General features: G+C 44.3%; 1 protein-coding gene across 1 annotated transcript in view; it reads right to left on the bottom strand.

Annotated features, from left to right (window-relative positions):
• Positions 1 to 24,435, bottom strand: part of SHISA8 (shisa family member 8) — a 34,195-nt gene that overhangs the window by 1,424 nt on the left and 8,336 nt on the right. Inside the window, exons 2-3 of the mRNA XM_070754806.1 lie at positions 3,605 to 3,732; positions 1,772 to 1,921 (exon numbers count right to left, since the gene is read on the bottom strand). Coding sequence (XP_070610907.1) covers positions 1,772 to 1,921; positions 3,605 to 3,732 — 278 coding nt within the window. The remainder of the gene's footprint in view (positions 1 to 1,771; positions 1,922 to 3,604; positions 3,733 to 24,435) is intronic.

The raw sequence follows: 24,435 nt of genomic DNA, 5'->3' as shown, positions 1-24,435 counted from the left end.
ATCATTGTGTTTCGTGCCTGCTTTACTGACTTTGACTTTTTGTGTGCTGATTTTCCCCCCGCTTTGAAACTAAACCAGAGCAAAGGGTGTTTCACTTTGTGAAAGAAGAAGGACTGTGAATTGCCTCACACTGCAATCTAAGTATCACAGAACTGATAAGGGACTTGTACCAATTACCAGTTTGTTTGGAGACGAGTGCTCTTTGTTATACAAAAAGAGGGCTTAGTTTAAGTGAATTTTCGTTATAAAGAACATTGTTTTGAATTTTCAAACGTGTGTGTGTCTGAAATTTGTATCTGACTTTTCGGGAGGATTCTGCCAGAGAGCTCGACAGAACAGCCTGGTGGGGGCGGAAAGGGGTGTGGTTGGGGGCGGGATTAAGCATGGGGGTGTAGATTAGAATCATGTACACATGAAAACACAAGAGAAAGTGCAAATCTGTAGCAACTGGGCCAGTGCATCCTTCTCCCCAATGCGCATCCCGCTAGATTCAGGCGAAGCGCCCCCTTCCCACCGTAAGCAAAGGTGAGGGGAAGCCATCCCTCTTCTTGTGCGGGAACACCCCCCCCCCAGGTTCCCTTCGCACATTGTGGCTGAGGCAAGTGGCAAAACACGGGGCGGAAGGAAAGGAGATGGTAGTTGGAAACCAGTGTTTCATGTTGGGGGGGGGCAGGAAGTGGATTTTGGAAAAAACGGGCATTGTGTGCACCGCGTAGGGAACCGAGGTTGCAATCGGGGTGCAAATGAAAGCCCGCATGGAGACACACACACACACAACCATATGGAACGGGCAAGGAAGATGCTGGGTTGGGGCCGGGGAGGGGGGAAAAAGAGAGGGGGGCAGGTGTGGAAGTGCTGACTCCGCAGACTGGTGCAACATGTCCTGCGGCCCGGTATTGGTCCATGGCCCGGCGGTTGGGGACCCCTGATCTAGTGAACTACAATGGGATGAGCAAGCATGAAAACAGGGAGCTTCAGCCCAAACACTAAGCCAGTGCTTCAGTTCTCACTGCATTTGGTCCAAATATTCCAATAGCAATAGCACTTAGGCTTATATACTGCTTCACAGTGCTTTACATCCTTCTCTAAGCGGTTTACAAAGTCAACATATTGCTCCCAACAATCTGGGCCCTCATTTTACCAAGCTCGGAAGGATGGAAGGCTGAGTCAGGCCCACGAGAATCGAACTGCTGAATTGTTGAACTGTTGGCAGCCAGCAGTCAGCCGATGTAGCTTGCAGTACTGCACTCTAACCACTCTAACCCCCACGATTCTTGTCAATGTTATGTCACGAATCCCAGCGACCGATTAGGTCCCACAGAGTCGGCCTTCTCCGGGTCCCGTCAACTAAGCAATGTCAGTTGGGGGGGCCCCAGGGGTAGAGCCTTCTCTGTGGCGGCCCCGACTCTCTGGAACCAGCTCCCCCCAGAGATTAGAACTGCCCCTACCCTCCTTGCCTTTCGTAAACTCCTCAAAACCCACCTTTGTCGTCAGGCATGGGAGAATTGAGATATCTCCCCCGGGCCTATATAATTTATGTATGGTATGTTTGTAGGTATGTCTGCTTAAAAATGGGGTTTTCTTAACTACTTTAAATTTTTAAATGTAAATTATTAGATTTGTTATGAATTGTTTTATTATGTTGTGAGCCGCCCTGAGTCTACGGAAAGGGGCGGCATACAAATCTAATAAACAAACAAACAAACAAACAAACAAACAAACAAACAAACAAACAAACAAACAAGAAGCATGCAACCCCATTGGCACCTACCTACAGCCTTGAGAGTGGCATATTTGGCATAATCCGAAGCTTGGCTAGGCAAAACACCTGTCATTTGCAGCTGATTGTTATGTGCGTGTGACATCCCGATCTGTGAGACAGTGGAGGAGTTGATCACAGCATTGTTCAGGTGTTTCTGATCTGAAGGGAAAAAAGGATGGCAAGGGTAAATTTAAATAGCCCACCTTAAGCAAGTTTACATGACATCTGCCAGCCCCTCAAACAAGTAACACACATTGGTACTTCTTAGGTTTTGCCAAAGTCAGAGGTGATGGGCAGTGGGGCAGTAGAAGGAAATCAGAAATGGTCATTTAAATACCATGGGCAAATGAGAAAGGAAGAGAGACCTTTGCTCAACAGCAAACCGAGTAACAATAGTAAGACTGCCAAATGAATGGTAGCATACCACCCTTTTTTGTATAGCGTAAATAAGAAGACACATCCCCAGCCATTTATTTGCAAGATAGAAATTTTAAGCATGTATTACTTGGACAGATTGGAATTTTTGACTGTCATCTATGGATGCATGGAGACTGACTTGGTTACCTACTCTCATGATAATAGGCTGCATGATCCATATTCTACTACTCCAGAACAGCAGAATGGAATGGTTTAAGGGACACAATTAGGGCCGAGTCTTCCTTAACAACGCACCTTGATAACTATTTCTAAAGTTTACTTATTTACTTGTAGATATGCCAATGCCAACCCCAACAAAATGGCAAACAGTACAGCCAATGTATTGTAGATGAGCTATAAAAGTTTAAGCCACTTGTTTAAATAAAAACAGTTTAAAGTTCCACTAAGTCCCATTTACCAACTTGGTATGGCGAGGAGAAAGGAGAGCACAAATTAAGCATAGGGATGGCATTCCCTTTTCAGATTACCTATTGTCTAGAAGGGATAAAGACAGAGTGGCCGGCTGCTTGAGGCGGGCCAACGTTGTGGTGGTGGCCAGAGAGCTCATGGCCACCACCGACGTAGGTAAATGCTGGACAGTTGTGCAACAATGCGCATGAGCACCCAGCAGGCTCAGCGCATAGTGCTGAGCAGGATGGGACTGGGGGTGGAGTGGTGAGCCACTAGATAAGGGATGGGTTCGCCGTTCATCCCTCCTTTTGGAATGGAATCGCTGGCCCCCTTTGGCAGGCACCTGCCCGCCCTCCCCTTGGTCGCAGTTGACTAGTGGTTGCCTTTGGGGGCCGAGTAGGAATTTTTGGCGGTGGTACCGCATTTTAGATTTTGGGTGTTTTTTCGCCTACTCCACACTGAAGCAGAGGATGGGAGAGGTTAGGGGGTGTTCAGCAGTCTTAGTTTTCTTAGGACTAGGTCAATTGGCTTAAATCCCTTTGGTCAATGGGATGCTGGTATGGATTGGACAAAAGGCGCTAACAGCAACTGTGTGATCTCCTTTAGGGCACCTTTTGTAAGGTGATGGGTTGCCCCTCAAGAGAAGGTCAGGGCTGTTCCAGCCTGGCTGTTGGGGAGTGGGTGCCCTTGAGGCTCACCTGCCGCAGGTCTTCAGGGGGCAAACTGGGGGTGAGCCTTCCCACATGACTTGGGCATGGCGGAGAGCAAGGGAAGGTCAAGGCCAAGTTCAAGGTCAAGGGGAACCTTCCCTTGGTCAGTAAGGAGTTTTCGCCCATAGTTACCCAAGAATGTTTGGAACGGAAGTTCCGCCCCATTTGATTCACCTCTGCAGGTCCAGATTTAAACTAATAAAGTGACCCATAAAACCCAGCTCTGTGTCCGTGTGCTTATTCCACACCCAAATGGATATGTGCATATGTGAATGCATGGAGGTGCGGAGGGCGATTATCTTACCTTTGTTACTTGAGGGAGATCCCCTGGAAAGGCTGTCACCAATCTGGACCTGCACACTGCTGATATGACCATCAGGCAAGTGATCGGAGGAGCTATGGCCAGGTTGCTTTAGAAGATCTGTGAGCGTTCTAGAAAAGAAACATGAACTCAATTCAATTCAATTTATTAGATTTGTATGCCGCCCCTCTCCGAAGACTCGGGGCAGCTCACAACAGCAATAAAAACAGTATAACAATGGAACAAATCTAATAATACAATATATAAAACCCCCAACAATTAAAAACCATATAGCACATACACATCAAACATGAAATATAATAAGCCTGGGGGAGATGTCTTAGTTCCCCCATGCCTGGTGATATAGGTGGGTCTTAAGTAACTTGCAAAAGACAAGGAGGGTGGGAGCCATTCTAATCTTTGGGGGGAGTTGATTCCAGAGGGCCGGGGCTGCCACAGAGAAGGCTCTTCCCCTGGGGCCCGCCAAATGACATTGTTTGGTCAACGGACCCGGAGAAGGCCAACTCTGTGGGAGCTTATCGGCCGCTGGGATTCATGTGGTAGAAGGTGCTTCCAATGCCATGTAGGGCTTTAAAGGTCATTACCAACACTTCGAATTGTGACCAGAAACTGATCGGCAGCCAGTGCAGGCCACGGAGTGTTGTAGAAATGTGGGCGAATCTAGGAAGCCCCACAATGGCTCTTGCGGCCGCATTCTGCACGATCTGAAGTTTCCGAACACTTTTCAAAGGTAGCCCCATGTAGAGAGCATTGCAGTAATCGAACCTCGAGGTGATAAGGGCATGAGCGAATGTGAGCAATGACCCCCTGTCCAAGTAGGGCCGCAACTGGTGCACCAGGCGAAACATTACTTGCCATCTGTCTCATGAAAAGATTCTTACTCATTGATATCCATTTTTTTTACCATTGTTTAATTGTATCACCAGTTGCACTTGCTGCTCCTTTGTTTACTTGGGCACCTAGGAAATACTTGTTATGGATGGTGATATTTTCTTAGAACTTGAAATATTTGGAAGTATTCTAGGAGGTGTCTAAGTAGGACATGGACAGCTGCCTATCAGGGTGTTGCAAAGCAGACTCCCTATATTGACAGACAATTTATGCATTGGTTTTCCTTTGGTGAGCTCAAAAGAAAAAAGGTTTAGGTTTATTGGATTTATATGCCGCCCCTCTCCGCAAACTCGCAAAACACCATCATTTTTATCTTGACAATAATGAGGTTGTGAAATAGCCTGGGATGATAATTGCTAAGTGCTGATGAAGGATTGCCCTTATCAGACAGGAGGGGAGGAGAAAGGCTCCAAGAAAAAAATCATCTGTGTCTTAGGACATTTGGCTGTTGAAAGAAGAGAAGGATTTAGGGGTAGTGATTTCTGACAGTCTCAAAATGGGTGAGCAGTGTGGTCGGGCGGTAGGAAAAGTAAGTAGGATGCTTGGCTGCATAGCTAGAGGTATAACAAGCAGGAAGAGGGAGATTGTGATCCCCTTATATCGAATGCTGGTGAGACCACATTTGGAATACTGGGTTCAGTTCTGGAGACCTCACCCACAAAAAGATATTGACAAAATTGAACGGGTCCAAAGACGGGCTACAAGAATGGTGGAAGGTCTTAAGCATAAAACGTATCAGGAAAGACTTAATGAACTCAATCTGTATAGTCTGGAGGACAGAAGGAAAAGGGGGGACATGATCAAAACATTTAAATATGTCAAAGTGTTAAATAAGGTTCAGGAGGGAAGTGTTTTTAATAGGAAAGTGAACCCAAGAACAAGGGGACACAACCTGAAGTTAGTTGGGGGAGAGATCAAAAGCAACATGAGAAAATATTATTTTACTGAAAGAGTAGTAGATCCTTGGAACAAACGTCCAGCAGACGTGGTTGGTAAATCCACAGTAACTGAATTTAAACATGCCTGGGATAAACATATATCCATTGTAAGATAAAATACAGGAAATAGTATAAGGGCAGACTAGATGGACCATGAGGTCTTTTTCTGCCGTCAATCTTCTATGTTTCTATGTTTCTAAGTGGTTAACAGTAGATGGAATATACAAACAGAACAAATTCAATTGTCTTGTTAAAAGAATTATAGAAAAGAGGGTGTGCTGGATTATCTTTCTTTTGTTAAAACATTTGGTTTCCACCACAGTTACACATTTATTTCCCCCCGCATGTTGTTTTTGGATGAATGAAAATCAGTACAAAGCAACATGAATAAATTTTATTTGAATTTCTTATTAAAAACTAATGCATCGAGGGTCATTTCACTGCTAAGACCCAGCCATACGATTTCCCATTTCCAAGATTTTCCATTGTGAGACCGTGAAAAAAAAAAATACATAGAAACATAGAAGACTGACGGCAGAAAAAGACCTCATGGTCCATCTAGTCTGCCCTTATACTATTTTCTGTATTTTATCTTAGGATGGATATGTGTTTATCCCAGGCATGTTTAAATTCAGTCAACTACATTGAAAGGAGCTCCAGAAGAAAGAAGGAAGGAAGGAAGGTCCTTTACTACAGCGTTTCCCAACCGGTGTGCCGCGAGACACGGCCAGGTATGCCGTGAAGCCTAGGGAAGCTCCAGCTGGGCGGGGCGCTGCCGGTGCCAGACCTCCGGTGCTTCGGACCTGGAGCTCCCACTCGCAGCTGTCCCCTGGCTACTGCTCGATGCAGCTTTTTCCGGCGCTCTCCTGCTGGGCCCCAAAGAAGGAAGGCGGGAAAAAGGAGAGCTTCATTATTTGCGCCTCCTTTTTCCCACCTTCCTTCTTTGGGGCCCAGCAGGAAAGCACTGGAAACAGTGGCATCTGGCAGTAGCCGGGGGACAGCTGCGAGCACCGTTCCCCATAAGCTGCCCTCTCTCCTCCTCCTCCGCCGCCGCCGCCTCCTGTCTTGGGGCACGATCTGCCCCCTCTCCTCCGCCGCCGCTTCCTGCCTTGGGGCGAGCAATCCGGGAGTCCGGGACTGTGTGGCTTTGCGCCATGAAGAAAAAACGGCTGACTTTTCCCTGCTGCCCGAGCCGTTTTCTCTTCATGGCGCAAAGCCACACAGTCCCGGACTCCCGGATCGCTCGCTTCTCTGGTCAGCAAAGCCATCTGCCCAGGAAAGCGCCGCGCATTGAAAAAGTGCGATGCTTTTCCGGCAGCGGCTTGCTGGCTGGAGAAGCGAGCGATCCGGGAGTCCGGGACTGTGGTTTTGCGCCATGAAGAGAAAACAGCAGCAGGGAAAAGTCAGCCGGGCTAACAGGAGGCGGCGTGTGGCTGGGCGCTGGGGACGTCTGGGAGGGCGAGGGGGCTGATGGCTGCTGCCTCTTAGTTGCAGAGCCGGCGGGCGGAGGCGAAGACAACAGCCGCCGGCTCTCTCCCTCCACTCTCTCCGGCTCTCTCACTTTCTTTTTCTCTCTGTTGCCGGCATGGTGAACGAGAGAGAAAGAGAGAGAGAGAAAAAGGAGGGGAGAGAGAATGAGAGAGAAAGAAAGCAAGAGAGAGAGAGAAAGAGAGGGGGGAAGGAGGGAGAGGGAAAGACATAGAGGGAGGGAAGGAGGGAGAGAGAAAGAGAGCAAAAAAGAGAGGAAGAAAGAAAGAGGGATGGAGAGAGAGAAAGAATGGAAGGAAGGGAGAGAAAGAGGGAGGGAGAAATAGAGTGAAATGGAGGAAGAGATTTTTTTTGTCCAAACTTTTCTTTAGCCCCCCTTCCTCAGTGTTCCCCAGAATTTTGAAAATATGAATAATGTGCCGCGGCTCAAAAAAGGTTGGGAAACACTGCTTTACTAGATATGGCCTGCCAGCTTGAGTTTGACACCTTTGGGCTAGATGGACAAGCAGTCTGAGCTAAGGCCATTTTCCTTCCTTCCTTCCTTCCTTCCTTCCTTCCTTCCTTCCTTCCTTCCTTCCTTCTTCTGGAGCTCCTTTCAATGTAGTTGGGCTTGGCTCCATTCCATGTGTTAGGCTACAACTGGAAGGACAAAAGTTCAAACCTTTCTCCTGCCCTGAAGTCACTAATTTTTGCCCTCTTTATTTCCTCATAACATTGTTGGGAGCAAACATAAGACTCTGTACATCCCAGGAACAACAAGCAAGTAGCATTAATGTAATAAACAATATTAAATTGAATCAGTCTGTGACTCACATTCATGCTTTCAAGTGGCAAGGAGCTCTGTTCCTGTGATAAATGAGAATTGTTTGTTTCACAGTGGGGGAAGAACTGACTGTTTATAACCTGGCAACATTTCAAAATTCTTAAAATTCCTCCAAAATTCCCAAGATAAAAACTTAGGGATTATAGAGGGCATTTTCTCCATTCTTGGTTCAAGAGAGGGGCTTTGAAGCTGCAGCATCCCCAATGTGTTCCTGCAGAAATACCACAGGAGGCCACTTCTTAGCAAACCCATCTGTACTTCTGGCTTTTTGCTTCTCACAAACTATGTGCCAGCCAAGAATTGATTGCATTTGGCTAACATATTTAATCTGACTTTTGAATTAACCCATTTTCTGCTTTCATGGAGTACTGAACTATAAACAAAGTACAGTGGTACCTCATCATGCGAACTTAATTGATTCCAGGAGGAGGTTCGTAAGGTGAAAAGTTCGTAAGATGAAACAATGTTTCCCATAGGAATCAATGTAAAAGCAAATAATGCCTGCAAATCCTTCAGGAAAATCCCAAACTTTAGAAGGGAGGCGAACAGAGGGCAGGGAGGAGCAGCTAAAGGGGGCAGGTGGAAGAAGCAAGGCTAGGCTAAAGGGTGAGTGGGAAGGAAGAAAGGCAAGCGGGTGCCCCTCCCTTTTCTTTCTTCAAAAGACACCCTTTCAGTTCCTTTGCAAGCACCTTGTTCTCTGCAAAATGTTTCCTACCCCAAGCAGCCCCTCCCTTTTCTTTCTTCAAAAAAGGGGAAAAAAAGAAACCCCTTTATTTATTTATTTATTTATTTATTGGATTTGTATGCCGCCCCTCTCCAGAGACTCGGGGCGGCTAACAGCGACAATAAAACAGTGTACAATAGTAATTTGGTATTGATGATTAAAAATCAATTAATATAAAAACCAAACATACATACATACATACATACATACATACCATGCATAGAATTGTAAAGGCCTAGGGGGAAAGAGGATCTCAATTCCCCCATGCCTGGCGGCAGAGGTGGGTTTTAAGTTGTTTACGAAAGGCAAGGAGGGTGGGGGCAGTTCTAATCTCTGGGGGGAGTTTATCCCAGCAGCAGCTGCTTGGGTTCGTAAGGTGAAAATAGTTCGGAAGAAGAGGCAAAAAAAATCTTAAACACCGGGTTCGTATCTTGAAAAGTTTGTTAGAAGAGGCGTTCGTAAGATGAGGTACCACTGTAAATGGCCTGGGTAGACATGACCATATAAGCCATATAAATCAACTAATCCCTTAAGGTTAAAACTAACCAACTTTACCTATTGTGTAAACTATGTGTTTAAATGTGCCAGTTCAAATGTGCACAAACAGATCTTGAGACAAAATTAGCATTTCTGCCCATTTGCTAATGCAAATAGCTACTTTTCAAGCAGATAAAGGAGACGGGTGCAACAAGCACCACTTCCTCATTCTCAAATTGATTCCTGTGAATTTCCTGCACTAAATACATAATAGTTTTTTTAATAGCAGCAGATAATGTCTACTGAATTGAAAACAGCTCTCTCTTATTTACAGCAGGAGTATATTATGAAGTATGCTGTGACTTCCTAAACAGTAGATTTGTTTTTTAGAAGTCTGTACAGTATTTCTCTCCCCCCCCCAAGAAATAACTGGATTCATCGTACAAAGGTACATTTTAAAAAATCATTAAAAGGTGGCACAAACATACAAGTGGTATTAGATTTACAGACCTGCTTAGGAATCATAAGCAATTGCCTACATGTAGATGTTTGGCTTACTGTAGAGCTGATTGCGATGAAGGTGGAATAACACACGGACAACTTGATTTGGTTTAATGAGTCACTTTATTAATTTTTTTCTTGTAAGAGATCTGCAGAGGTGAAAAACCAGACGAGGCGGAAACCCTGACCAAAAATCTTTCTAAGGAACTCTTGGGCGAAAGCTCTTTGCCAGGCTTCCTCCCCCCTTCCCTTGCCCTATGCCAGTGATGGCAAACCTTTTTTTCTCTCGGGTGCCGAAAGAGTGTGCACATGCATTATTGTGCATGTGTGAATGCCCACACCCATAATTCAATGCCTGGGGAGGGTGAAAACAGCTTCCCCCGCCCCTTGGAGGCCCTCTGGAGGTCTGTTTCCCAACTTCTGGTGGGCCCATATTTCACCCTCCCCAGGCTCCAAAGGCTTCCCTGGAGCCAAGGGATGGTAAAATCACCCTCCCCCATCCCCACGGAGGCTCCCTGGAAGCCAAAAAGACCCTCCCAGAGTCTCTGTGTGAGCCAAAAATCAGCTGGACAGCACACACATGCACGTTGTAGCTGAGCTAGGACAACGGTTCACGTGCCAGCAGATATGGCTCCGTGTGCCACCTGTGGCACCCGTGCCCTAGGTTTGCCATCACTGCCCTATGCCATGCTCCCTGGTATGTGGGAAAACCTGCTCTGAGTCCTTGGGAGGCCCTGGCCAGCGAGCCCCAAGGGCATCCCCCCTCCAGTACTCAGGCCGGATCAGCTGAGAGGTTCCGGCTGGAGGTTTGAGTCGGCGGCGGTCCGGGAAAAAAGGAGGTGACAGCGTGAGCAGCCGCCTTATATATCCCCACATACACTCTGCCTCTTGCCACCAACTGCATTTGCACCAGCCGTGCAACGTCTTGTGGGCGATCTCGCCTCTTCCCACGAGTTTGCCCCATCACCTTGCCGCCCTGACATGGCGGCTCCCGTACGATCCGTCCCCACCGCAAATGGTGCCGGGGTGGTGGTGGTGGCCGCCGCCGATCACTTACAATGAGAGGTTGTGTACTGACTGAACATCTTATTTATGAGCTCCACAAAAATGACCCACTACAGAGGGCCAAACTCTCACGAACAATCATTCAAAACCAGAAAGTAATAAAGGAGAATATTTGTAGCTCAGGGATGACATGAGGGGTCATTAGTTGTCTATGAGCTTGGGGGTTTTCTTGCAGATATTTGGTTACCCAAAGTAAGCAGTATCATCTGTGCCGGTGATGATGGCATTGGTGGTAGCGAAACCAAGGAATCCCTCAATTAATCCCTCCGAATGCGTAACCCTCTCGTTTCAAGCAAAATAGTTTCCAAATCAGCTATTCCTGTTTAATATATTTTGATAGTCAGGCAGCGGTTTGAGTCACCTCGAGAAGGGCGGCTTAGAAATCTAATTAATCTAATTAATAATAAGGGGTTTTTTTCTGGGTGTGCGCACACACAGGGATTCTGGCCTTCTTATTTATTTAAATATATTGTTCTTGCACAGCCACATACAGTATATGTGGTGCATCTATGCACATAATGAAAAAGGAAATCTCTCTCTCTTCCAGTCAGTTGGGGAAAATAAAGCTCTCTGGGTCGCATGGCAAATTTCTCAGGTGGGAGATGTTCGACCTCATTTCAAAAGCTTTTTATACCTGGAGCACAGAGATAAAAGCCGGTCTCAAAGGGGAACAGCCGCTGAAGCACTCAAGGGCTTCTGTCTGGGTGGAAAAGAGGCGCTGGCAGAACTTCCACTTCTGTGGTCAGCAGTTTAACACTCCAAGAATCTAGATGATCACCAGACATCAACAAAGAGTTTTCTACAGATCTTTGCTACTAGTGGTTGCTTTTCACAGGATATGTTGGGACGGCTACACCTGCCTGCAGCCCTCTTTCACTGGCCAGCCCTCCCCCAAGACGCACAATTTATTTATTTATTTGTTTGTTTATTTATTTATTTATTTATTATTTTATTTTATTTTATTAATCAGATTTGTATGCCGCCCCTCTCCGTAGACTCGGGGCGGCTAACAACAATAATAATACAATGTAAACAAATCTAATATATAAGTTAATTTGTTTTAAAAATCCAATTTAAGAAACCAATCATACATACTGACATACCATGCATAAATTTTATAAGCCTAGGGGGAAGGGAAAGTCTTTCTTTCTTTCTTTCTTTCTTTCTTTCTTTCTTTCTTTCTTTCTTCCTTCCTTCCTTCCTTCCTTCCTTCCCTCCTTCTTTCTTCTTTCTTTCTTTCTTTCTTTCTTTCTTTCTTTCTTTCTTTCTTTCTTTCTTTCTTTCTTTCTTTCTTTCTTTCTTACTTGGATTTATATTCCGCCCCTCTCTGAGGCCTCGGAGTGGCTTACAACATAAAAAAACATCCTCCCAGAGCCTCTGTTTGAGCCCAAAATCAACTGGCCGGCATAGCCATACAGGTTGGAGCTGAGCTAGGACAATGGCTCACGTACCAGCAGATATGGCTCCATGTGCCACCTGTGGCACCGATGCCATAGGTTTGCCATCACTCTGCTAGGGCATTGTGCTGTGCTTAGACCAGTGGTTCTCAACCTGTGGGTTGGGATCCCTTTGGAGGTTGAACAACCGTTTCACAGGGGTCGCCTAAAACCATGGGAAAAAACAAATTTCCCATGGTGTTAGGAACAAAAGTTTCTATTCTGGCGCCTTGGAACATATTTTTACAATCCGACCAATCAGGCATTTTCAGTGGGGGGGGGGGGGTCCCTCTGACCTTTCTGCCAATCAGCTTAATGCTCTGTTGGGAGAATGGGTGTTAGACTTATGGTTGGGGATCACCACAGCATGAGGAACTCTATTAAGAGGTCACGGCATTAGAAAGATTGAGATTTTAACAAGCCTATTTTAATGAGGCTTGTTTATCTGTTGAACGTGAATTGATCTAAACTGGCATAGGGGAGAAAAAGTTTGTATCATCTCTGTCTAAGCTCAGAAATAAAGCTAGAAGAAATTATGTGGCGATAATAAACTGTCCATCAAAGAAGCAGTAAATATCTAACAGCAGAAGATGACATTGCCTTCAGCAGGTCTCCCTTGCCTGCCTGGTTAGAGCTGAAACTGGTCACAGACCTCTCATGAATCATTGCCAGATGAGTGAATGGCTGTTGGCAAGCAAGGGTACAATGAAGGGCATAATCAGTACTGGCACAGAGAAGCAGTTTACTAATGAGGGGCTTCACACTGGCTTTTGAATTATTAGGTTGGGAAAGTGCTCTGCTAAGGTTGAAGAGCTCAGAAAAATATCAATGGATTCAGAGACACGAGTCACATTTAGAAGTCAACAGAATTTAATAAGCCGCATTCAGAATAATATTTCATATTTTATGTGCTATTTTTCTAGTCTTTTCACATTGATAAATTATACAAGAATCCAGGCCTTGTTATGCTGGTAAAAATTCCTCCAGTTAGGTACTTCTACCTAAGAACGCCTCTACTTACAAACTTTCCTAGATAAGAACCGCATGTTCAAGATTTTTTTGCCTCTTCTCAAGAACCATTTTCTATTTACAAACTTGAGCCTCCGAAACTGTAACTGGAAAATAATAATAATAATAATAATAATAATAATAATAATAATAATAATAATAATAATAATTTGTATGCCGCCCCCCTTGGAAGACTCGGGGCGGCTCACAACAATAATAAAACAATGTTACAGTGGAAAAAATCTAATATCAAAAGGGAAAAAACATATAAAACCCCATCATTTAAAACCAAACAACACATACATACCAAACATAAAATCTAAAAGCCTGGGGGAGGTGTCTCAGTTCCCACATGCCTGGCGATACAGGGGGTCTTGAGTAATTTATGAAAGACAAGGAGGGTGGGGGCAGTTCTAATCTCCGGGGGGAGTTGATTCCAGAGGGCCGGGGCCGCCACAGAGAAGACTCTTCCTGTGGGGCCCGCAAAATGACATTGTTTAGTCGACGGGACCCGGAGAAGGCCAACTCTGTGGGACCTTATTGGTCGCTGGAATTCGTGCAGTAGCAGGTGGTTCCAGAGGTACTCTGGTCCAATGCCAGTTAGGGCTTTAAAGGTCATAACCAAAACTTTGAATTGTGACCGGAAACTGATCGGCAGCCAGTGCAGGCCACGGAGTGTTGTAGAAATGTGGGCGAATCTGGGAAACCCCACGATGGCTCTCTCTGCACGATCTGAAGTTTCTGAACACTTTTCAAAGGTAGCCCCATGTAGAGAGCGTTGCAGTAATCGAACCTCGAGGTGATGAGGGCATGAGCGACTGTGAGCAATGACTCCCTGTCCAAATAGGGCCACAACTGGTGCACCAGGCGAACCTGGGCAAAAGTCAGGGAGAAGCCTCTGTGGGGCCTCTCTAGGAATCTCCTGGGAGGAAACAGGGCTGGAAAAGGCAGGGAGAAGCCTCCATGGGACCACTCTAGGAATCTCCTGGGAGGAAACAGGGCCTCCACCCTCCCTGTGGTTTCCCCAATCACACACATTATTTGCTTTTACATTGATTCCTATAGGAAAAATTGCTTCTTCTTACAAACTATTCTACTTAAGAACCTGGTCATAGAACGAATTAAGTTCGTAAGTAGAGGTACCACTGTATTATCCTGACTTTCATCGCTATTATACAAAGTGCATTGTCCACATGACTAAATGGGTAAATATTTTAATGGCAGTGTTAACCTATAATAACTTTTGTCAGGGTTCCAAACAGAATCCAAAATTAAATCAGAGTCCAAGGCAAAGTATTTGTCAAAATTCAAATGTATTATTAGAAACATGTTGGTACATCTGGATGAAACCCGAATCTGAAGCCCACCTAGTTGAAAGTTCAAGCCCTTGCCCCCCAACCCACAAATCCATCATATTGTCCAATATTCTATTGCCACCCTAGCAGAATCCACCCATCTCCTTCCATGCAGTTGCAGAAAATGACCTTGGCTTTCTAGAAAGAATTTGTTATGGCTACATACTAACAACCTCATACAATCCCTCCTCCCATTTTCCCACCGTAGAAAACGCATAGCGAAATAGTATAAAGTGTGTGGCAGGCCTAACCTCCCAAATAAAGTGGCTTTGGCCTGACATCTCTATCTTATCCTCTTTCCAGGCATGTGCTCATGAAAATGTATTCTGACCACAAGAATTTATCACTGACAGTCAGGGGTGGGCAGCAGGCAGGACGGGCTGGAACACAGTTCCACCAGTGGAAATGAAGCTGCATTCCCAGCTCCAGCTGATTGGCGGTACTCACCTCCGGGATTACCACTCTCGGCTCAGCTCTCCTTTTTTCCCCTGCTGCTGTGTCTGTGCTCCTCGCTTTTTTACTCTTTCCTCATTTCTGGCCTCGGATGAGCTTCCCTTTTTCCTGCCTGGCTCTCCTCCAGCCTCACGTGGCCACCTCCCGAGGCCAGGAAGGAGGAAAGAGGAAAAAAGCGAGGAGTACATAGCAGCACCAAAGCAGTCTGGGCTGTAGTCTTTTTCCCCTCGCGAAGCTCTCATTCCACCCGCAACTGAGATGAAAAGGCAATAATAACCATGTAACTCTCCCTCGGCTTTCTGATATTTTTAAATCCCCCCTCCCATCCGCCTCCTTGGAAAGCGCCAGGGGGACCATCACCGGCAGGAGTTGCAGTGGGTCCTTTTCCTCCCCCCTCTTTCTCAACAGTTGATCGGTGCCCATTCACCTAGCTACCCAGCCTGAGGCGGGGGGCGACCCAGGAAGGAGAGAGCAGGAAACGCGAAGCAAATCGTCACCCCAGTGAGTGACACTGGTGAGGTTGTAAGTTGAGGACCTAACAATTCACTTGAACGATGATGATCATTCAAGCCACTCCCACCTGGTCATATGGCTGGCAAGCCACTCCTACTCAGTCACATGACCATCAAGCCACATCCACAAAATAAGCCACAGTAAAAGTTTTGGCTGCCCATTACTGCTGACAGTCAAGATAAGTCCTACTTATTTGGAAATAAAAATAAATCCTACACACACTTCAAACAACATCTTATAAGAAAAAGCTTAATAGAATCTTGGTCAATAGTTCAAAAATCCCAGTATTTACAAATTCCAAGATGGATATCTCCAAATGAGGCTATAATATATCCTAAAATAATGATCTTAAATAAAATAATAACATACGACAGTCAAGATAAGTCTGTTCAACTGAAATACAGTTGAAACACCCAAACAGTGAGGGAAGTGACACAAATAACATGCTGAGGAGATGGCATGGACAATTCAGAATACATCAGAAAAAGGTTAAATTATGCCTATAACATGGGCTGGAGATAAGACATGAGGACCAGAATCCTGGCAATAAGATACTGTATAACATTCCAGTTGCTAGACCATACCAGTAATGCTGTGACAAGCTAATGAATTGAGGGTCATTGAGCTTTCATTGAGCTAATTATATCAATGTCTTAAAAGCTCATTTGGAATAACTGTAAAACCTTTGCTTCATCGTTTGCTCAATTCTTTCTGATTACTTGAGATCACACACATGGGAGAAATGAAAGAGGTGCTAGGAATTCTGAACCAAGACTATCAGGCAAGAGACGCGATTTGTAGAGGAAGAAAAATGTGACAGGAAAATGTCAAATGAGTAGGGGCTTAATATCAGGGCAACTGATTTAATTTGATGGCTGGATGAAGATCGTAATGAGTCCTGAATTAGTAAACTACAGTACATTTAGCCTCTATTCCAGTTCTCAACCTATAAGCATCATTAGTGGTATATACCCCAGCTGTGTTTCGTGACATTTGTTGTTGCCTTTGAATTAATTTTGACTGGCCCAAACCCACAAGGCTGCCTTGTAACTAAGGCAAAAGTTGAATTCAAGGTCTCTCTCTTTCTAATGTGGTGAATGTAGTATGGTATAGTGTGCTGAACTCAAATACAGTATAGGACAGTGATGGCGAACCTATGGCACGGGTGCCACAGGTGGCATGCGGAGCTGTATCTGCTGGCACACAAAGCATTATCCTAGCTCAGCTCCGATATGCATGTGTGTGCCGGCCAGCTGATTTTTGGCTCCCGCAGAGGCTCTGGGAGGACAATTTTTGCTTCCAGAGAGCTTCCAGGAGGATGTGGGAGGACATTTTTACCCTCCACTGGCTCCAGGGAAGCCTTTGGAGCCTGGGGAAGGCGAAACACAAGCCTATTGGGTCCACCAGAAGTTGGGGAAAAGGCAGTTTCCGGCCTCCAGAAGGCCTCCGGTGGGGTAGGGGAAGCTGTTTTTGCCTTCCCCAGGCATTGAAGTATGGGTGTGGGCACTCATGTATGCGTGATAGTCCATGCACGCGCTCCTTCGGCCCCCGAGGAAAAAAAGGTTCACCATCACTGGTACAGGAGATGAAGGAAGCAAATTGCAGGGTCAGGCAAAAAGGATTCTAATACTTAAGATGTCCCTTAATGTTCAAAGTACTGTATAAGGAACCAGTATTAATCAACCAGTATTTTTTGATAACCTTCATAAAGAACTAACTGAAATACAATGGGGAAAGTTATTAATAAGAAGGGATTTTAATGCTATTGTTGATAGAAAAATAGATTATAAAGGTGCCTCAAAAGAAAAAGCAGGAAAACTTATACTGGCAACTTTTGACCTGATGACAACAAAATTTAATTTAAAAGATAGTTGGTGGTACCACAATCCTAATAGTGTGCATTATACCTTTTTTTCATTTCCACACAGATCATATATCGAGTCCTCGGAGAGGGGCAGCATACAAATCCAATTAATAAATGTTCTGCCGGTGTGTCTCGACTGCCCGTAATTACAGGGTAATTAGTCCAGGAAGACACACACCACACGGTAAAAGGAAAACCCAAAGGTTTTTATAAACAGAAAAACAGAAACAGCTCCCTTTTTAAATGTCAAAGGGATTTTCTGGTACACACAAGGCGCAGGTTAAATGCAATCCAATTGCCCACCCAATGACTGGGAAATTGAGTCCAATTCTAAAGTCCAGAGTGTCCACACACAATCTTGAACAGCACAAAAACCACGATCTTGATGAAATAATGAATCAGATAAACTTCCATGAGGCTAAAACACCAGGTTGCACTTTAATTGTAGCACTAATTACAGCAGCCCCACCCAACCACAGGTGGCCTCATTTTCTCTTGTAATAATCCTTCAGTTGTTGTCTCCTATACATCACTCTATGCCTGCGTGGATGTGTCATTACTTCTTGTTCAGAATCCAAGGATGATACGGATGATTGATCTCCTCCTGGGCTGTCTGCCAAACTCCCCTTTTCCCTGTCACTCACGCTTCCTTGGTCAGAGGAGGCTTCGTCGGCAGATTCCATTGGGAGCAAAACAGGCCTGCGGCATGTGGATGTTTCCCCCACACCCACCTGCACATTCCTTGGGGCAGGAGCTGGGGCAGAGCTAACCACAACAATAAATAAGAAAAGTAAAGTCTTACACTTAAGTCAATAAAAATCAAATGCACAGGTATAGAAGATGGTACTTGTCTCAACAGAACTAACTGTGAAAGGGATCTAGATGTCCTAGTGCAGCGTTTCCCAACCGGTGTGCCGCGGCACACTAGTGTGCCGCGAGACACCGCCAGGTGTGCCGCCTGGGCGGGGCGCTGCGGTGCCTCCGACCTCTCGGCTCCTGCCCGATGCCGCGGTTTCTGGCGCTCTCCTGCTGGGCCCCAAAGAAGGAAGGCAGGAAGAAGGAGAGCTCCATTCTTCGCGCCTTTTTCCCGCCTTCCTTCTTTGGGGCCCAGCAGGAGAGCGCCAGAAACCGCGGCATCGAGCAGGAACCGGGAGGTCGGAGGCACCGGCACGGCAGCACCCCGCCCAGCTGAAGCTTCCCTGTCGTCGTCGGCACACCTGGCCGTGTCGTCTTCGGCAAGTGTCCTTTGGGGCCCGGCGGGAGGGCACTGGCGGTGGGAGCGGGGGGGGGGGCCGCTGCAGCGGCGCAGGCAGTCGTGGTGAGATGGCGGGGGGGGGGGCGGCTAAAGCGGCCCCGGGCACCGTTCCCTGTAGGCTTTTCCAGGGGCGCGCCTGCCGGATTTCCCTCCGCGCGGCTGGGGACGCGGATCCACCGCCCTCGCCAGCCCGATCTCCCTCCACCCGGCTGGGGAGGTGGATTCGCCGCCCCTGCCAGCCCGATCTCCCTCCAGTGGCTGGTGACGCAAATCTACCGCCCTCGCCAGCCTGATCTCCCTCCGTGGGGGGGTGGGGGGCGACGAACCGACGACCGGGGGCTGTCCGTCCGTGTTGGGTGGTGCAGGGCAGGCACAGGCAGCCCCAGGGGAGAACAAGGGAGGGAGAGAAAGGAAAGAGAGAGTAAGGGAGGGAGAGAAAATTGAATGAAGGAGGGAGAGAAAGAAAGAGTAAGAAGTAGAAAGGATAGAGAAAAAGGAAGAGAAAGGGAGGGGGAGAAAGGAAAGAGAGAGAAAGGGAGGGAGAGAAAATTGAATGAAGGAGGGAGAGAAAGAAAGAGTAAGAAATAGAAAGGATAGAGAAAAAGGAAGAGAAAGGGAGGGGGAGAAAGGAAAGAGGGAGGAAGGGGGGAGAGAAAATTGAATGAAGGAGGGAGAGAAAGAAAGAGTAAGAAGTAGAAAGGAAAGAGAGAGAAAGGGAGGGAGAGAAAATTGAATGAAGGAGGGAGAGAAAGAAAGAGTAAGAAGTAGAAAGGAAAGAGAGAGAAAGGGAGGGAGAGAAAATTGAATGAAGGAGGGAGAGAAAGAAAGAGTAAGAAGTAGAAAGGATAGAGAAAAAGGAAGAGAAAGGGAGGGAGAGAAAGGAAAAAGAGAGAAAGGGAGGGAGAGAAAATTGAATGAAGGAGGGAGAGAAAGAAAGAGTAAGAAGTAGAAAGGATAGAGAAAAAGGAAGAGAAAGGGAGGGGGAGAAAGGAAAGAGGGAGGAAGGGGGGGAGAGAAAATTGAATGAAGGAGGGAGAGAAAGAAAGAGTAAGAACTAGAAAGAATAGAGAAAAAGGAAGAGAAAGGGAGGGAGAGAAAGGAAAGAGAGAGAAAGGGAGGGAGAGAAAATTGAATGAAGGAGGGAGAGAAAGAAAGAGAGATAGGAAGGAAAGAGGGAGAGAAAGGAAAGAGAGAAAGGGAGGGAGAGGAAGGAAAGAGATGAGAGAGGAAGGAGGAGACAGAATGAGAGGAAGGAAGGAAGAGAGAAAGAAAGAGGGATGGAGAGAGAAAGGAAGGAAGAGAGAGAAAGAGGGAGGGAGAGAGAAATAGAGCGAAAGGGAGGAAGAGATATTTTTTTTGTCCAAACTTTTTTTAGCGCCCCCCCCCTCCATGTTCCCCAGGATTTTGAAAATATGAAAAATGTGCCGCGGCTCCAAAAAGGTTGGGAAACACTGTCCTAGTGGACAACCACTTAAGTATGATCCAGCAGTGTGATCCAGGTACCAAAAACCTAATACAGTCTTAGGCTGCATCAAAAGAGAGATGGTATAAAGATCATGTGAAGTGTTATTACCACTCACTTTCTACTTCTCTGGAAGACTTGGAATCCAGGCTAGTCACCAAAAACAAATAAATGCTGAGACTCTCGAAAGTGTGCAGACAAGAGCATTGCCTCATCCATTAAATCCTTAGTGCTTGTAGAGACACTCTTCCCAGGACCATCAAATTCACTTCCAGCGGTTGCATATATTAGCAGCTGTGGTTTATATATAGCCTTCCTCCTGCCAGACGGCTACGTGCACACCTGCCTTTTGCAGAACAATTCCACACACTATCACTGATCCAATGTAATTTTAGTAAAAGGTAAAAAGCTCTATCTGGAAAACGGTATGAACACAAGGACAAAACATAACCTGCAATCTTAAGAACCCAATAGAAGCCTGATAAGTCTTATCAATGTGTACTACAATCACAGGGCTGTTTAATCAAAACCCTGGGGAAAAGGGTTTGGCCATGCTCACTTTCCATCATTGCAGGGCCATAATGTTTAGTCATATTAATTGGATTTCTGAGATGTATACTGTTATGTACTTTTGAAATGTTGTGAGCCGCCCTGAGTCCTCGGAGTGGGGCGGCATACAAATCCAATAAACAGATAGATAGATAGATAGATAGATAGATAGATAGATAGATAGATAGATAGATAGTTTTTATTTATTTATTTATTCTTTGTCCAATACACAATACATATTGAAGAGGATAGACATTGAGTAATATATATAAAGATAATATGTAAAATAGAAGAGAAAATATATGAGAGGAAGAAAACATATATGATATATGAGATAAAGGAAAGACAATTGGACAGGGGACGTAAGGCACACCAGTGCACTTATGTACGCCCCTTAGTGTTGTGGTTAGCTCTGGCCAAGCTCCTGCCCCAAGGAATGTGCAGGTGGATGTGGGGGTGACATCCACATGCCGCAGGCCTGTTTTGCTCCCAGTAGAATTTGACGATGAAGCCTCCTCTGCCCAAGGAAGTGTGAATGACAGGGAAGAGGGGAGTTTGGCAGACAGCCCAGGAGGAGATCAATCATCTGTATCATCCCTGGATTCTGAACAAGAATTAATGACACATCCACGCATGCGTAGAGTGATGCATAGGAGACAACAACTGAAGGATTATTACAAGAGAAAATGAGGCCACCTGTGGTTGGGTGGGGCTGCTGTAATTAGTGCTACAGATAAAAGTGCAACCTGGTGTTTTAGCCTCATGGCAGTTTATCTGATTCATTGTTTCGTCAAGATCATGGTTTTTGCTGTTCAGGATTGTGTGTGTGTACTTTCTAGACTTTAGAATTGGACTCAATTTCCCAGTTATTGGGTGAGCAATTGGACTGCATTTAACCTGTGCCTTGTGTGTACCAGAAAATCCCTTTGACATTTAAAAAGGGAGCTGTTTTTTGTTTTTCTGTTTATAAAAACCTTTGGGTTTTCCTTTTACCGTGTGGTGTGTGTCTTCCTGGACTAATTACCCTGTAATTACGGGCGGTTGAGACACACCGGCAGAACAGATAGATAGATAGATAGATAGATAGATAGATAGATAGATAGATACATAGATACATAGATAGATGCATAGATAGATAGATAGATAGATAGATAGATAGATAGATAGATAGATAGATTAAAAAACCTGTGACTTTTCTTTTCCAGAGTTTTACTTATTAAGCAAAGTTTTGCTTATTAAAAGATTGCGTATAAAGAATCTTATGACTTCTTCTTTCATAGGAAGGAAGTGGATCAATAGGCTCAATTTTCCTACCAGATTTAGAGAACCTAATGCTCTTAGGTTGTTGAATTCCAAATCTCATTTGTCCTGGATGACAACACATTATAATGCGAATTGTAGCCCAGCTACATCTAGATGGCCATTGATTCTTGGTCCTGTGCTTTTAGGAAAATTTTTTAATGGGAACTCAATCCACATTCTCTATATGTATCTAAAGCACTGGGTCTAAGGACTTTCCTTTGTCTGTCTGTTCCTATGTTTTCTGAATCCACTCTTTTCCATTTGGACAGGAAACTTATTATATTCATTTCATTTTACAATAAAAGCGATGCCTCTCTAACAACATAGTACCTTGCATTGCATTTCTTTGAGGAGAGATAGAGACATCATGTCACTACTAAACATTCAAGCCATTTCCTGCGGCAACCATACAGCACTGCCAAGTTCTAGCTAAAGTTCACATTAATACAAATATAAAGATACAGGAAAAGTTATGCAATGTGTTGTAAAAATATCAAGAATTCAAGTTCAAGTATAAGTAATTGATTATAAATCTAGTTAGAAATATGCAACGCGATAAAACATTTAGAAGTGTATTTTCAGAATATACATTCAGGTATTAATTTATGCCATTTTAACAGTTTTTGAAAACAACCTTAAGGTTTATTTATATAGCTACTTCAAGTGTTTATTTTCACTCTTTCTATTTTATTACTTACAGGAAATGGTACTTTAAAAACACAAAAATGGCAAAACTGATTCCATTCTGAACACTGTCATTGAATTCAGTCAAATTAAATTGAACTGAATTGAATACTTTATTTGGCCAAGTGTGATTAGACATACAAGGAATTTGTTTCCCATGCAGAAGCTCTCGGTGTGCATGCAAAACAACAGAATAATAGTAATCATAATGATCACCAAAATCATGTAATAATACCAATAAGAGAAGGGAGTAAAGAAGATAATGAGAATAAATAAATAATAATACTACAGATTAGATTAGATTAGATTTATTGGATTTATATGCCGCCCCTCTCCGAAAACTCGGGGCGGCTCACAGCAAGACAAAAACAATACACAATGACAATCCAATACCCACCAATCCAATGACAATTTTAAGCTAAAATTCATAAAAAACAACCCCAGAGTATTAAAACAAATAAACAAAACACGCATACAATCAATCTAATACCAAAACAACATGGGCAAGGGGGAGATGTTTCAGTTCCCCCATGCCTGACGGCAGAGGTGGGTTTTAAGAAGTTTGCGAAAGGCCATAATTCATGGATAAATACACATAGACATTAAATATAGTTATTGAATTTTCATAAAATCAAATTTTGAAATTGTGAGTGATATGCATTGTGATAATAGGATTAGAAATTTTGGGCTGGTCCACATTTTTAAGCAAATAGAACAATGTCTAACTGTTATGTCTCTGAAGGCCGTTTTGTTAGACGAACGCTGATTGGGTAAGATGCGGCAAGTCAAATAGACTTGCCGCCAATTTCAACGAACTGTCTAAAGTTTTAAGCCATTCTCCCAGTTGGAGACTGAGAGCTGAGCTGGTCACTTCTTTTCGTCTGAGCTAATAAAGAGCTGATTATTAGCCCGTGGTCTCCAGTCTCCTGATTTAACACTAACATTTATGAGATTAATTTGTAGAGACAACATAGGTATTAATTCTGCATATCTTCAGTTTCTCAAGGATGTTTTGCGTAACAATATATGTATTATGGAAATATGTGTACAGTATACCATAAATCCAAAAAATAAGTTCTAAATTATTTTAACTGCACAATAATTTAGAAATGTGATTGAATGATTAAATGCATAAAGAATGGAAATGTAATTCCTATATCACTATTTACAAGTTGATGTTCTTCATTCATCTTGTACCACAATGTACTTTTACTCACTTTAGAACCACATGTATATTATAATCCACCCCACAGTCACACCATCTGCTTGGGACTGGTTATCAGACCCACTACCTTTCACTGCTGGCTTCTTGGCTTGCATTACTAGGCTACCTGACTTGATCCCAGCTGCATCTCAGTGATCCAGTCCTTATTTAGACATTATCAGTACCCACCGCCATTTCCATCTCTGAACAGAAGAATTCCATTCATTGCCTAGACAATACCAATATTTAGTCCCTAACAATTTCCTTTTTCCGTCAAAAGTGTGCCTTCGTAACTTAGTTCAAAAATATAATTCTGTGGTAAATACGTTGCCTGGGTTCCATATATTATTCTGAGAAACAAGAAATTCCAAAATTCAGAGTTAGCCTATTCCTTTTATTAGGAACAAGGAATATTTATTTATATTTATTTTAAAATTTTATTTTCTGCCTAATTCACTACTCTATGCTGGAAGAGGGTATGCAACGTTTTTGATTTCCGCACAATTCTTCTTTATAGAATAGAATAGAATAGAATTTTTATTGGCCAAGTGTGATTGGACACACAAGGAATTTGTCTTGGTGCATATGCTCTCAACGTACATAAAATAAAATATACTTATTTTATACTTATCAGGTTAAGTATTTCAAAAGCAGGCGAAGTGGAAGAAATAGGATGGTGGGGTTTTTTGGGATGTTTTGAGATTAGCTGAAAATTGTACCCAAAGTGGACAATGATAATTAGATTCTTAAATGGGCTTAGAAAACATGTTTGTTATTTTTCTGTCTGCTGAGTTGAATTCTGCTTGAAGAACAAGGGATTC

The sequence above is a fragment of the Erythrolamprus reginae genome, chromosome 6, assembly GCF_031021105.1.
Source record: "Erythrolamprus reginae isolate rEryReg1 chromosome 6, rEryReg1.hap1, whole genome shotgun sequence".
Taxonomy (NCBI): Eukaryota; Metazoa; Chordata; class Lepidosauria; order Squamata; family Dipsadidae; genus Erythrolamprus; species Erythrolamprus reginae.
Note: the sequence above shows the minus strand (reverse complement) of the source record. Positions and strands in the feature narration are given on the sequence as shown.